Genomic DNA, 15,024 nt, shown 5'->3' on the forward strand with positions numbered 1-15,024 from the left:
TCCCCATCTTCTGCATACTTATCTAATGGTCACATGCTCAGCTGTCTTGGTTTTCTGGAATATGGCTAAGACCTCAAAAAGAAGCTTAAAATCTAACTGGAAGAGATATTACAAAGTCCATTGATTAAAACAGCTTTTAGAGGAACAGCTCACATACCTTTGATTTTGAATAGGACTGGAATAAACTGAATTCTGGTTCTCTGACCACACCACTGAAGAAGCCCTATCCTGGATGAAGAGAGGGGAAGTGAGCTACTGGTGGGGGCCGGGGGGTGCCCACCGAGGAAACAAATAGGGCCACACAGCAGTGCCATGCCAAGGGAGGAAGCAGGAAAACTGCCACTTAGACACAGGAGCTAATAAAAGAAAGTTTAGAATCATTTTGGTCAGGGGTGAAGGGTTCTGTAGCCTCACTGCCTCACTTTCTTGAAGCTATCTTCATATTATAGCAAAATATGCAATTGTGGGTGTCCTTTATTAATGACCTTGACTCATAAAAAATTTCTTTATATTTGTATAAGGTGTTTGAGAAGAGAGGCACATAAAGCACGTTGTAAGTTCCATGCAAAATGGTTCCAGTAAAAACAATGTTTCACTTGAAGATCTGAACTTTGAATATGGGGACAATTCACCCACATGGAACCGTTCCTTTCCCCGCGGCCGTGTTCCTGGAGAGCAGTCATATGAAGACGCTAGCTCTCCATCCAGTACTTTTCATCTACGTCACCTCTGTGTGGTATGTTGGGATGGTATGCATTGTTTCCATTTTACAGATGTGGAAACTGGGAAAGCTGGGGTCCGAGCCCAACTCCTCTGACTCCAAAGTTCATGACTTTCTCACTGACCGTGCTGCTCCCTAGAAGCAGTCATCTGGAATATGAGCATGCAGAACACATCAGAGATAATGGCTTGTGCCCCAAATTTGCACTCCACCAATTCACCTCTAATCCTACAATACATCTCACAACACAGAGCCATTAAATGGCCTTGCTTGATACTTACTCGTAAAATGTTGTCCACCCATTTTCATTGCTTTTAGTTGCCAGGAGGCCGGAGTTGCCATGGTATGTCATCATGGCCAACTCGTGTCCTTGTGTGGTCACACTCCTGAGGGCACTGTTGGTGCCCATAGTCACCCAGTACACCTGGCCATCTGGGACCACCAGCCAGACAGGCATCCCAGTGGAGTCTCGGCGGACGTTCACCATGTTGCCATTGTTGTCTGTGATGAGTGTGATGTCGCCGTCCCCAGTGTAGGTGAAGTTGTATAAGTAATCTCCTGTGGGCAGGCTTTGGGTGTATAGGTGCTTGCCACTGGTATCAAATAGGTAGAGCTCCTGGTCAATTGGTGAGGACAGCTCATACATGTTCTGGGTGTTGAGGAAGGGCTTGTTCTTCCTGATAAACCGAATTCGGATATTCCCAAGGTCGGCCACATAGAGTTCCCCATCAGCACATACAGCTAAGGAAGATGGGGTATTCAGCTTAGCATCCTTGGCATAACCATCATCTCCAGAGAAACAATCACAGTTGGCATCATTTTTACAATCACAGCCACTGGGGGCTCCAGCAACTAGTGAGATCTCTCCGCCAGTGGTGACCTGCCTGATTCGGTTGATCTTCTTCTCGTCGGTCTCTGCGATATACAAGACGCCATTGTGAGAGACAGCCAAGGCGGTGGCGGACTCCAGGGTTGCGTGGACGGCCACCTTGCTTAGCAAGAAGTGGTCGATGCCGGGGACCTGGCAGTGCATGGGCCTCCCGGCAACAATGCGCACCTGGTGGTTTTCAGAGATTTGCAGGACCACGTTGTTGTCGAGGACATAGAGGGAGTTGTCCATCGGGTTGATGGCTAAGTCTGTGGGCCATTCCAAGCGAACCTGACAATGGAGACACCAACACTCAAATGCCTGGCAAGGTGCCCACCACTAGTCACCCCACACCCCACAGAGTCTGTAGCAGTGTCCCAAGTGCCTTCACATGCAGTCCTGCCTGGTCCTCAACACCGAATATCAGGCCCCTGACCAGAGTGAAACCATGCAAAGCTACCACTGAGACATCTGATAGTCTCCACTAGATTGACAAAACATGAAGAACATGTAAATAAAAAAAAGCAAAGACACAAAAAAAGTAGGCAAGAGACAGACTTTGGAGTCAGACAGGCTTGCCTCAACACTTACGACCTTGGGCAGGTTACTTTGCCTCCCTGAGTCTCAATATGCACACCTGTGAAATAGGAATGACCTATTCCTAACAAGAATGGTATGGAGCGTCTGCCCCACAGTAAGTGTGCAGATAGCGGCCGCTAACACTATGCGGGTGGGAAGTCAGGGTAGAGGGAGTCTGGAGGCTGAAGAAGGTGTTGCCCACAGGCTTAAGAGAAACTCTTCAGGAACTGTTGGTAATATTTTTATATGAAAGATGACCTCTCAATTCTTGAGTTCAGGGCTTAACATGTGGCTGGGTGCTGGGATGTAAAGACAAAATAACTGTGGTCTCTGTCTGACCTATTTCCAGACCAGTGATTCTCAAATTTGGCCACACCGCATGTTCAAATTACCTGCAGTGATTTTAGAAAGTATTGTGCTCAAATCCCGCCCCTGGTCAATTAGATCACAGCCCTGGGCCCTGGCATGGCTTCAAAAGCTTCCCGGGTGACTGTAAGGTGCTGCTGGAAATTATAGCCGGGTCCTCTCTCCTTCCAGTGTGACCACCTGGCCAGCAGCACTGCCATTACCTGGGAGCTGGTTGGAAGTGCAGAATGGCTGGTCTCACCCAAACCTACTGAATCAGAATCTGCATTTGAACAAAATCCCTGGGTGACACTGAAGTCTGTGAAGCCCTGCTCTCGATACTGGTATGTGGGACCACGGAGAACAGGTGCTCCCGAAAGGGATTAATGGAGCCTGAAATGGGAAGGACAGGGTTCAGAGGTCCTGGTTCCATGTCTGAGCCTCCTCTGAGCCAGTCTGAGAAGCTGGCAGGGACCATAGTGAGGCTGCAGGTGGGCACACAGGGATGGCAGCTGGCAGATGTAGGTGAGGCAAGGAATGCTTTGTTGATTGGACATGGAGGCTGGATATGGGATATTTTGCACTGGGAGGAGCTGGCACTAAGGAAGCCCTTGCCAACTGTGTCCCCAAGAGGTCCAGCCACACTGCACATGGGCAGGAAGTGCTGACAGGTGCTGCCTTCAGCTGATTTGTTCACCTGACCCCTAGGGACGCATCAGCTTAGGTTTCTGAGTCCCCTACAAACTATTGGCATTTGGTCTAATTTGGGCTTATTTAAACACATGTATACTGTTACATAAGAAATTTCTCTTCCAGGAATTTAATCTTGTACAGCATTGTCTACAAAGGTATTTATCACAGCCATTTTTAATAGTGGTGAAAAACTGGAACCAACTAAAATGCCCAATGACAGAGATTTGGCTGAATAAATGATAGTACATTTAGTTCACCCATAAGTTAGAATACTCTGTGTAGCAGTTATAAATGATGTTATACATGATACTCAATGATATCAGAAACTGTTTGCCATGTATTACATGGAAAGACCACGTTACAGAACTGTAAGTACAGTGTGTCTGTGATCCCAATTGGGGGGAAACATACAAATTAGATGGATTATGGATAGAGGGGAGATGAAAAGCTTGAGGGATAAACACCAAGATGTTAACCGTATTAGGATTAGAGGTAATTTTAACTTTCTTCTTTGTTACTTTTAACTTTTTATATTTTCCCATACTGCCACCATGTACATGTGCCAGTTTACAAGTATAAAAGGAAACCCCAGTGAACTGCATACAGATGAGATGGGGCCGCCTTCGTCCGCCCCTTTAGTTCAGGGCCTTTCTCACGTCTTCCCAGCAGGGTCCTCAGGCCCTGCTTCCTGAAGTCTTCAGGCCTTACTCCCAGCCGGGGTCTCTCTGTCCTCACAGAAGGAGGGAGCCTGCGGCAGGGCAGAGCCCGCGGCCAGCCAGTGCTCTCCGGAGCGCAGAGGCCCAGCAGCCTTCTGCTGCATCAAGAACACAGTTTACTCTAAAGTGACAGGGGAATTTTCAATTTCCTAAAACCCATTTCTTGTCAACACTAGCTGCTAAATATTTTATGCCCTCTGGTCCTGTGGCACCTTGGGGACCTGCTTGCCCAGACCTTTCTGCCTGTCACTGTGATGAAAAGATGGCTCCCTGATGGGTGCGGGGGGGGGGGGGGGGGGGGGGGGAGCAGGGAGGAAGGGAAGGGCGAGTGCTTCCCTGAGCTCTCCTTTACACCCAGGTGCGCAGAGGCATCTGGGAAAGAGGGAGCCTGCTCTTGGAGCCTGTCCTCACTGTCAGGGCCTGGGTGGTGTTCCAGACCAGACCAAGAACCTGAGTTTCTCTGACCTCATCTCCCCATCAGTGATGATCACACCGAAACCTAATTTCCCGTCACCCAAATGGAAAGGAACAGCATTCATAATCTCTGGTCGCTCCGGCTCCAGCGCTCCGTGGTCCTGAGGTGGCACGGGGATCCCCACTCTCCTGTCCTCCAGAACATTCCGTCTTTATGAAAGCACTTTGAACTGGCTGCCTTGTCACAGCGTCACTCACTTTAAAAAATGGATTGTCAAATGAATGAACAAATATGTCACTGTGAATGGCACTGAGAGAGTGAGCTATTTGGGGCCAGGACACCTCACTTCCTATCTCAGTTCTACAATTACTGCAGGTGTGATCTTATTCAAGGACTTAAACACTTGGAACTGCTTTCCCCATATGTAAATGCAGGTAATAAATATTAAATAAAGTAATTGGGAGAACCAAACAAGACAATGTACAAGGCAATTCTTTGCAAATTATAAAGAGAATGAATATTTACAGTCTATTGCTAGCTGGCAGGCACCATGCTAGGCATTGATACACATGATTTGATTTAAAAAAAAATTCATTTCCACACCCCTGGTGGAGCCTTGGGCAGGGCTCTGCATTTATATGTACATTTTGTGTCACCAAGCCTCCGTGTCGCGATCTGTAAAATGGGGTAGAAAATATCTACCTGTTGGGATTATTGTGACAGCTAATAAGGACAGTGACATAGTACTCATCTTTGCATCCTCATTTCTAACAGTGCCCAGCACATAATAGGTCCTCAGGAAATCATTTTGCACCCTGGAGTTATCCTCTGTGCCTATGGCGGCCACTGCTTGTGGAGCTGAGAACTAACCTCCTTTTTTGAACAGGTGACACCTTCTGTCCCTTCTGCACTCTGTGCCTACCTCTAGTTTCTCCTGGGGTCTGGTCTTCATTTCCTTCCAGAGGAACTGGTCTGAGTTCCTTGCTTCTGACCCCACTCTTGCCTCTGAGCTGTGTTCTGAGTTCTCTGGCTTCTCTCTCTATTCCCCGTGGAAGGTAAGGTAGCTGGGAGTTTGTAACAGGCAGCTCTGAGAACAAAAGCCGGTAGCCCCTGCCCATATGTTTATATAAAGATATATGCCTGTGTCTGGAGAGTTTGGTGAAAAGAATTCCATGCTTAGACAAGAGTACTAAGGACCAGGGACACAGAGATTTCTTGTCCAGGATTTCTGAATCAAAGTGTGGGATTTCATCCCCTCTGTTATATGCCAGTTTGTCTTCCAAGCCTTTGATCTGGCTTCCTGGCAGTACCTCCATCTAAAGTCAAACCACTTTCCAATGAGAGGATTGAGAATTTTCAGCATCCGGTGCTGGCTGGTGGAGGGCCCGCTCTGAGAATTGCATATACTTGTACTCACATCCTCGGGCCCTGGCAGCTTCCTGCCTGGGTGACTCTAGCTTGCTCACAGATGGGAGAGAGAAGCTCTCCAGCCAGCAAGGGTAAGCTGCCAAACTGGAAAGACGAACGGCAGAGACCAGATTTCATGCTGGAGTGTAACAGTCACATTAGCTGGTGCACAGGGAAAGCATACAAGCATCTGCCAAGGATAGGACATGGGTGCTGGGGCTGCTGGCAGCAGCTATGGGGCTCTGGGAGAGGGGCTCTGTGACACATCAGTAACAGAGGTAGGTGTGACCGGTGAGGCCTCCCAGCCCCTGCTGCCTGCTGAGCATCAGGGAGCGGAAAAGGGCCTGTGTGCAGGCTCCCCCAGAAGTGAGGGGGTTTGAAAAGCTGAGTGTGGCTATTGCTGACACCAATTTGCAATTTATCATAACTCAAGCCTCCAGTTTCCTTGGTTTTGCTAATGTTGGTATGATGGGTATTCAGTGACTTAGTGCTGGCCAGGCCCTGCCAAAAACTCTAGTAATGATGGACACATCCCTTACCAAGTCCGTGCAGGGTAAATTAAAGACATGCTGAACAGCCAGTTGCTTCTGTCTTCCTCTGGTCTACACTAGGTTCCTGGTGCCCACCTGCTGAGATCAAAGGTCTTTGGGGTGGAATGATAAGTTCCTTCACCAACAGACCCTAAATCATGCTTCCCATTTCAACCCGCTGCTATTTCCTTACAAGAACTCTATGCTCAGTCATTCAATTTTCAACGTTCCTTGAATGTACCAGGCCCTTTAACATCTTTGAACCTTTGCACTTTCTGCTTCCTTTGTGTGAAATGTCTCCGTTGTTCTTCATCACCAGCAAACCCCTATTCAACCTTCAAAACCTGGCACATATGTCATCTCCTTTGAGAAAGTGGGCACTAAAACTTCTGTTTATTGATCATCTCTGACATGCCAAGCAGTGCTAGGAGACTCACAAGCACTGTTTCATGTACTCCTAAAGCAATCCTGCCACTTTGTGGGTGTGAACAACGAGGATCGAAGAACCTCGGAAACTTGTCTAAAGTTACTCAGCCAGTGAGCGGCATAGTCAGGATTCAGTCAGTCAGTCAATCAGTGAATAAATCACCAACACTGGTTGTGTTCCCACTGTGTACCAGACACCCTGGTTATGGTAGAGGAAAAGATGGACAGATTTCCTGTACTCCTGCAGCTTATAGTCTAGAAAAAGTACAGATAATCTCTAAGTAGTTATATTTCCAAAGAGGGAAGTCAGGTGGCTATGGATTTAAATTCACCCTGTGAATCTCCACTGTTTTTGAGGTTTCCTGGGGCAGATTTCTTACTGGCGCAACTTCCCTCTGTCACTACTTGTCACCCCTGATGGTGAGCTCCCCGAGCACAAAGGTGCACCCCACTCATCTTAGGGCCCTAAGTGTGCTTCACAGACCCAGCATCATGAGCGTGCTCCTAAAGGCTTGTGTGGAAGGAAGATGAAGTGAGAGGACGAGGTGCGTACCCAGACCCAGGGCCCTGTCAGAGGAAGCTTTCTCCTCACCTGAGAAATATCCATGACGGAGTCACAGCTGAGGGGCCGAGCCGAGGTAAGGTCGTTGGAGCCCAGGAGGGTGGAGATGACTCCATTCTGATCAATGCGTCTGATCATGGTGCCATCCACAAAGTAAATCAGCCCAGACTTGTCCACCGTGATGCCTGGGGCAGAGAGTTCAGGGTTAGGGGTGGTGACAACCCATATACTCACGCAGCCTTTGTGGGCTGACAGAGAACCTCCCTTCAACGATTTGATTTGATCTCCTACACGTCATTCATTCTCCTTCTAAATATGAGGAGGCAGACACTAGAGCGACTTCTTCAAAGGAGGCATTAGAACCCAAGTCTTCAGACTCTCCAGGGCTCTGGTCCTGGGGCTGTTCACCTATCCCCTTGGCCATACACTGAAACTGGACTTGTAACTTCTGGGTTTTTTTTAAGTACTAGAGGCAGTGGTAGGGAGAATCTTTATCAAAACTATGAGTTATTTAAACTAACCTACTTCTGAAGACCTGTCATTAGAGTAGTGAAATCTGCTGTTTGGTAACATTTTTTCTTTTCTTCCAAGATAACCATCCTTCATATTTTTCTATTCTGTTGCTATTTTAGTTTCCTTGGTCATTGAAGAAGTATAGAACCTAGAAAAAGAAGCCTTTGGATTTGTGTAGAGAATATTGGTGAAGTTAATTTCTAAAAAAAGGCACACTAAAGAGAGGAGTCAAAGTTATTAAAAATCATCTGCTCCATTCGCTAGACTGTCCCACCCCGCTGACCACCTCCCTGACCAGCTGTGTGACCTGGGGTGAGTCGCTGGATGGCTCTGCATTTGTTTCCTCAGCTGTTAAATGAAGGGATTTCCCTAACTGTATTTCTCACTCCTGGATGTGTGTGAATCACCTGGGAGCCTGCTAAAATGCACTTCCCAGGACTGCTCTTCAGGAAACTCTCAGTGGAGCCTCAGCTTCTGTCTGTATTTTTGACAAGCACCTAGGATGCTAATGATACACATCAAAGTTTGAGAACCTCTCCAGCAAATTAGTACTTCTTAACCAGGGATGTGCATCAGAATTACCAAAGAGTTTTTTCAACATATACCTTGGCCTCACTCCTGGAAATGAATTCAGGGGGTGGCTGGGACAAGGACCGAGGCTGCTTCAAATGCGCATGGGAGACACTGACTTCTACCTCAGGTCAAGAATCACAGGAGGTAGAACTGCTTGGGGGCTGGGGCCCAGCCATAGATGAGATGAGCCCCCGAGGGGCAAAAGGTCTAGATGGGAGGCCCAGGAGTTAGTCAGTGCCGAGTAGTAGAGTATCCCTAGGGAGTGACAGAACCCTGGAGGGTTCATGATGGAATAAAGGAGTTTCTGGTCAGTATTGTTCTGTTCAGTTTTCTCTGGGGAAGGAACTGAGAGAAGGGGTCAGAAAAAGCTTCACAGAGGCGGAGACTCTTGAAGTATAAAGCTTTCCAGCTGTGTAAACTTGGGTGAGTCGCTTCACTTCCAAGTCTCAGTTTCCTCATTGAAAAATGGGGACAACAGCATCTGACTTGTAATAGTCAGTCCTCAATAATTACTAGTGACTTATAACTGTGAGAATGTGGCCAGCACTTTGTGGGTTTCAAGGCCCTTGCTCTCAAGGCCCACATGTCTAGGAAAGGTCAGAGCGTGGTTTTGGATACCGAGAGCCTCTGAGGGATCAAAACGCACTGGAGCCCTAGTTCCGTGCCCCCTCCCCCTCTGTAGGCTGTTCAGGGCTGGGGAGCGATTCCCCACAGAGGACTGGGCAGCCTCAGGGCAGGGAAGCCTTCCTTCCGTCCCTGTCTGCCTAGAATGGAAATCAATTACATTCTTCCAGCACCCAGACAGGAGTTTCCTTATCTGCCTGGATGTGCTGTCACCGGCTTCCATCTGCTGGGGCCGAGTGCTCTGTGAACAATCGGGTTTCTTGTTTACAGAGTTGGCTGCACAGGCTAATAGAAGTGATTTGTCCTCTAATTAATTACTTCATTTTTTCTTCTCTTGTTGTGCTAAATAGATGAGCATCTTTTTTTCTCCCTGCTACAAAGTGTCTGCGTACTGTGGCACCCTTGTCATTTCTATCTGGGTTAATTATAGGCTTTTGGGCAATTTCGCTGCCACTATATTTGTGTGTGTGTGTGTGTGTAGGGTGGGGACATGTGTGTGTAAAGCAGCAAATTGCAACCGGTGTGCTGCAAGAATTTTTAAAACATGCATTCCCTGACTATTTAGTCAGGGGCACTGACCTCTTTTCCCTGAGATTGTCAAGTTAAAAAAATGACAACAGCCCACACAACAATAGTCATCCACTGTGAATGAATCAAAATTATACTTATTTTTTGTCAGATCGGCAAAAATTGTATTTTTTGGCATACAGTAGATTTTTAGTAATTAGTTTATGTGTGCCTTGAGATGAGAAGGGTTGAAAATCCCTGGGGTACAGCAACTGAGAAAGACCTGGAGAGAGTAAAAATCCTCAGGAAAAGAAAAACTGGTTTTAATTCACAGAGTAAAATGTTGTAACTGAAAGGGGCCTCAGGGGTCATTTAGCCCAATCTGCTCATCTGCCGATGTGGACACTGAGGCCCAGCGGAGGAGGCCACGGAGCCGGGGAGTGGCAGAGCAGAACCACAACGCAGGGTCCCTACGAGCAAGCTCTTTCCACCCCAGGCTCAGTATCAGGAAATCACACCTAGGAGGAAGATTAACCCCAGATGCCACAATATCTGTCACAGAGTTACCACCTGACCACTGCAGGTATGTGGTAGAGACATACGATATTATATAATGATATATGATATGCTGTGATATAATATAATATAATATAGTGTAACAACTACAATAGGAATCACCATTTTGGGGATGTTTATCATGTGACTGGTATCAGTGCACTAAGCATTTACATTCCTGATAATATTTAATGTTTACTGCACCAGTATAGTACATCTCTATTTTACAGATGAGGAAAATGAGGCTCAGAGAGGTTGAGCAACTCACCCAAAGTCACACAGCTATTAGGTGGCAATGTCTGATTTTGAATACAGGACTGCCTGATTTCACTAGCATCTAACTGCTTTGATTTGAAACAAGGCCCTGAAACCTGACACTATTTAATAATGTAATCACTAGTGGCATTTTTATCGGTATAGTATAAGATATATTAATTTTGATCCTCAGAATCATCCTTGGAGGTAGACACGGAAGGTATTATCACCCCTGTTTTATTGGTGAGGACCCTGAGGCTTAGTCACTATGGGTCACTGGCTCCAGTGTGAATGATGGGTGATCTGAACACAGAACAGTGTGATCTGCTGTTAGTGATGGTTCCTCCTCTAAAAAGCCGTCCTAGTTTCCTGGGCACAGGGGCCTCTCTCGGCTTTGGACTCCCACGCACCGTTCTTTCTCCTTGCACCTCGGGAAACACTTCGCCCTCTCTCCCAGATCAGAGTGATTCACATGCAAATCTTTCTTCTGTTACAAAAACCTTATCTGCACCACCACAGTGTACTTACTGCATGCTCCGTGTGCATTCTCAGTAAACACCTGATGAATGAGTGAGTGAAAATTGTGATTGTGGGTATAAAGAAGCCCAACTTCTTGCAGGACTCAAAATTGACACTTACAGTTAACCCATCCAATAGCACATGAACGTGGGCAGAGATGACACAGTGCCATGATTTTTTTTTTTTTTTGAGTGTACAAAATAGTTTATTTTTGTATTATTTATTAATTTTTGTATTATTTTCCATACTAATAACTGTAAAACTACTTTTGCCCCACCCTGTATACTATGTTTATATCTTTTTTTTAAAATTTTTATTGTTATTCAATTACAGTTGTATGCCTTTTCTCCCCATCCCTCCACCCCACCCCAGCTGAACCCACCTCCCTCCCCCACCTCCACCTTCCCCCTTGGTTCTGTACATGTGTCCTTTATAGTAGTTCCTGTAATCCCCTCTTCCCACTGTCCCCCCACCCCTGCCCTGATTTTATAAAATAACAATGTGAGAGCTAGCATAAATATCCAGAAGTAGGGGATGGGTAAATGTATGATGGGCCATCCACTTGATGGAGTCCCGTATCGCCATTAAAAGTCAGTGCAAAGACTAATGACACAGAGATATGTCCATAATTTATCAGTTAGGAAAAAAAGTGGGTTACTAGAAGTTTGTTTAATGAGATCTCATTTTATTTTTGGTGAGTACTACATACACCCAAATGCTTAGAAAAAAGACTAGGAGGAAAGCTAGGAAATGTTAACTGAGAACATTTTTGGCACATAGAACTATGATAATCTCAATTTTTCTTCACAGAGTTCAGGATATTTTCCAAATTTTTTACCACGATAAACATTTATTTCTTTTGGAAATGGAAGACACCCCATAAAAGTTACTGCAAGTGTTTAAGAAGAAAAGCCTTACCCCTGGGGTTGGTAAGCGTGGCTTCCGTGGCCTTCCCACCATCCCCGCAGCGCGTGTCATCAAAGGGGAGGCACTGGTCACCTGTCCCTGCGACGACCTCAGAGTTCTTGACCAGGTCCTTCACCACCGTGGTGGACTTGATCTTGAAGACCCGCCGGCTGTTGGTGTCAGAGAGGAAGACGGCCCCGCTCATCGGGTCTGTGGTCAGGTAGTATTTGTGCGCTGGACTGTGACTGGAAAACAAGGACACGCCAGTTGGTGGGCACCTTCCTTTTTCCTATCAGGTAGCCAGAGATGCACAACTTAAACCCAAGCAAAAATGTCTTAGGTGGATGATGTCCCCATGTTGGGTGACAGTTCCCTAGTTGTCTGACCCCACTGGGGGGGTCTAACTCTCCCTGCACCTCCCACCCGACTGTTAGTGCTAACGGTTACCACTCCCAGCCGTGTGCCATGCCCATGTCAAGTGCTCAGTACATGTTTTCTTCAAAGGATTATCAATGAGGCTAACCACAGTGGCTTGGGTTTGCAAGAAACACGGAAGGGCTTGACTTTAAAATCACTTACAGAGTTTGACACATAAACTCTTCTCCTACAGAGTTTTTTACAGCTGCCATAACCCTTCTTGGGACCGACTGATAAGACCCAGCCAGATCTGACTCCCCGCCAGCATCAACAGTGTCTTCGCTGGACACTCACACTATGCTTATCAGGATCCCAGTAGCCCCCCTCTTGCAGTCAGATATAAATGAACTGCAGAATTCGTCTATAATTTCCAGCACAGCACCGTCCCAGGAAAAATAAACAAAACACAGGGCAGTGGTGATGGCTCTGCGTCTGGAAAACAGTCAGCAAGACAAGGCGGTGCTAAGGGAGGAAAGGGAAGTCAGACGGGCATTCCAGAGTAAGATACTGCCTCTAGGCACAGGGTAGGAGAAGTGCAGACTTTGGAATCCCAGCTGTCTGGGTTCAAAGTCTGGCTTTGTTACTTCCAGGTTCTGAAACTTGAGCAAATGACTTGGCCTCCTGAGCTTTAAGTTTGCTTCATCAGCAACAGGGATGTTAACAGCTACCTTTCCGGTGTATTGTGAAAATGATATAAAATCATGAGACAAATATTTCGCATCATGCCTGGCACCTTGTAGGTACTCAGTAATCGTAATTATTGTTTTAATTACTAGTCACTTGACCTGTTCTTGTACTTGAAAAGGACTACAAGGTAGGAACCTCTTACTAAGCTTGAATTTTGCTATCGCATGGTACCTATTTACAATTTCTTCCGAGTCTAGGCCGTATTGGACTTGGACTCATAACTCCTGGGAAGCTGTTTTCAGTTCCTGTACATGGCCTGGTAATTCCCAGGTTCTCAGACGGCATCTCACTATTGACAGCTCCCACCAAGTCTCTGGAAAATTTCTGATTCGAGGGAACTGGCATGTTCAGGCTGGATGGCCTGGCACTGGCCATTGCCACTGGGCAGTGGAGTGTGCCGAGCTAGGGCACCCGGGGCAGACTGAGCAATGCCAAGTGCACCAGCAGCACAGGGGTGCTGTGTACTCCTTCATGATCCAAGTAAGAGAGCCAGAAAAGCCTAGAAAGAGTCTATTTTGCATTTTATTAGGTACATAAGTTTTGGGTCCTTTTGAAAAACAAATTTTGACAGCCTGGTCTTTTTTGAATTACAACGACTGAGGCACTGTAATCTTTTCAGTGTCAAGGTCTCTGAAGGTCTTAATCTGGTCCCGAATGTTCTGTCATCATTACCATCCCTTGCTTTGGACAGTGTCTTGGGCCCTGGCTGCTTCTAACAGGGCCAGGCCTCCAGACCCAAGGCTTTCCTTCCTTTGTTTTCTCTCCCCACATTTGACTAAGACAGCATGATTGTTTCCAACCGTCCCGCCTCTCTAGCCCTAACACTGCCTGCACATCACGTCCTTCTTGAGTAAAGGGCAGATTTCTCTGCCTGCAGCCTGGGTCCTCCCCAAGGCTTTCTTCCCTCACCTAACCCAAATACCAACATGTCACTTCAATGCTTTTCCCTCCAGGTATGCCCATGACTTCCTATCCAAGTTCAGACTCCCAACCTAGCAGCACGCGGCCCTTCAGGCTCTGCTGCTGCTCCGAGTACGCAGCCTCCTTCCAGCCATTTCCTCACACACACCCTGTGCTCCAGCCAGACTGACAAGCTGTCCCTCAACACGTCTTCATTCCTCCTGTACCTGCTGTGTCTGCTCTGTGCGATGTCCCATCCCCTTCCCTTTTCAACCTGCTGAGTCGCTACTCACTCTTCAGGGCTCAGCTCACCTGGTACCTTTTCCAGCCGAACCTTCCCCCCAGACCTTTCTTATCTGAGGTTCATCTCTGGATTATAGGACACTTAACCTAACGCATGGCTATTCATTTATGTGCCTGTTTCCCAAATCTGACAATCAGTACTTGAAGGGAAGAGACAGGACTTTACTCATTTTTATATTTCCAGACCGGTGCCTTCCAGCCCATAGTAGCCACTTGCTTTAAGTGGATGACATCTCCATTTTTAGTTCATTCAAGTGATATTTTCAATCAAATTACTGAGTTTTTATTTACTTGTCATTGGGGGTGGTGGTAACAGGACAGATGCCTTGTTTATTGTGAAGAGTCCCTGCGACTTACCCGGCCCTGCAGCACACATTTAACCATTCCAGATGACACTGATTCTGACTCAATGAAAAGCAGTGACCTCAGCTCCCGCTCTGCAAGGCTATGCAGCCTTGATCTTCCTGCTTTCCTGGTGACACTTGTGAGGTGCGGGTGATTACTTCATTTCTTTGTGCATCACTCATGCTAACCTGGTGCTGTCCACCTGGGCAGAAAAACTAGTCTCCGAGAGAGTGTGATGAGAGGCCCCCTGTACATCCTGCACCACCCTGGAGAAGTGCCACTCACGTGGTAGTTCTCAGATGGGTGAATTCCAGTAGAGGCTGGTGTTGGCAGGATTGTTCCAGAGTCTATAAAAGCTGTGGCCCTGTCTTTTCCCTAGGACAAACTTGAGTCTGCCAGTCACTTAAATGTAGGAAAAAGAGCACTTGGCTTTGAACCTATAAGATGTGGGTTCTAATTTGAGCAAGTCACCTAAATTGTTCAAGCTGTAGGCCCCTCAGCTATCAAATGACTAAGCTCCTGCTCCACTTTGCTCACAGTCTTGTTATTAGGATCAAATGAAATTATATGTCTCAACAGCCCTTTCCAGTTGGCAGAGCTCTTGGACAGTCTTCAGCTCACTTCTTCCTCACACCACCTGTACGGGGAGCCACACCGG

At 46.9% G+C, this 15,024-nt stretch overlaps 1 protein-coding gene across 8 annotated transcripts in view; it reads right to left on the reverse strand.

The window, feature by feature from the left end:
• The window catches only part of TENM4 (teneurin transmembrane protein 4), a 737,502-nt gene that overhangs the window by 38,620 nt on the left and 683,858 nt on the right, over nucleotides 1-15,024 (reverse strand). For all 8 annotated transcript variants that reach the window (XM_053924565.2, XM_053924563.2, XM_053924561.2 and 5 more), the window contains 3 exons: nucleotides 11,727-11,959; nucleotides 7,293-7,447; nucleotides 1,003-1,880 (listed from right to left, as the gene is read on the reverse strand). In XM_053924565.2, the coding sequence (XP_053780540.1) occupies nucleotides 1,003-1,880; nucleotides 7,293-7,447; nucleotides 11,727-11,959 (1,266 nt within the window). The remainder of the gene's footprint in view (nucleotides 1-1,002; nucleotides 1,881-7,292; nucleotides 7,448-11,726; nucleotides 11,960-15,024) is intronic.

Source organism: Desmodus rotundus, chromosome 5 (genome assembly GCF_022682495.2).
Source record: "Desmodus rotundus isolate HL8 chromosome 5, HLdesRot8A.1, whole genome shotgun sequence".
Taxonomy (NCBI): domain Eukaryota; kingdom Metazoa; phylum Chordata; class Mammalia; order Chiroptera; family Phyllostomidae; genus Desmodus; species Desmodus rotundus.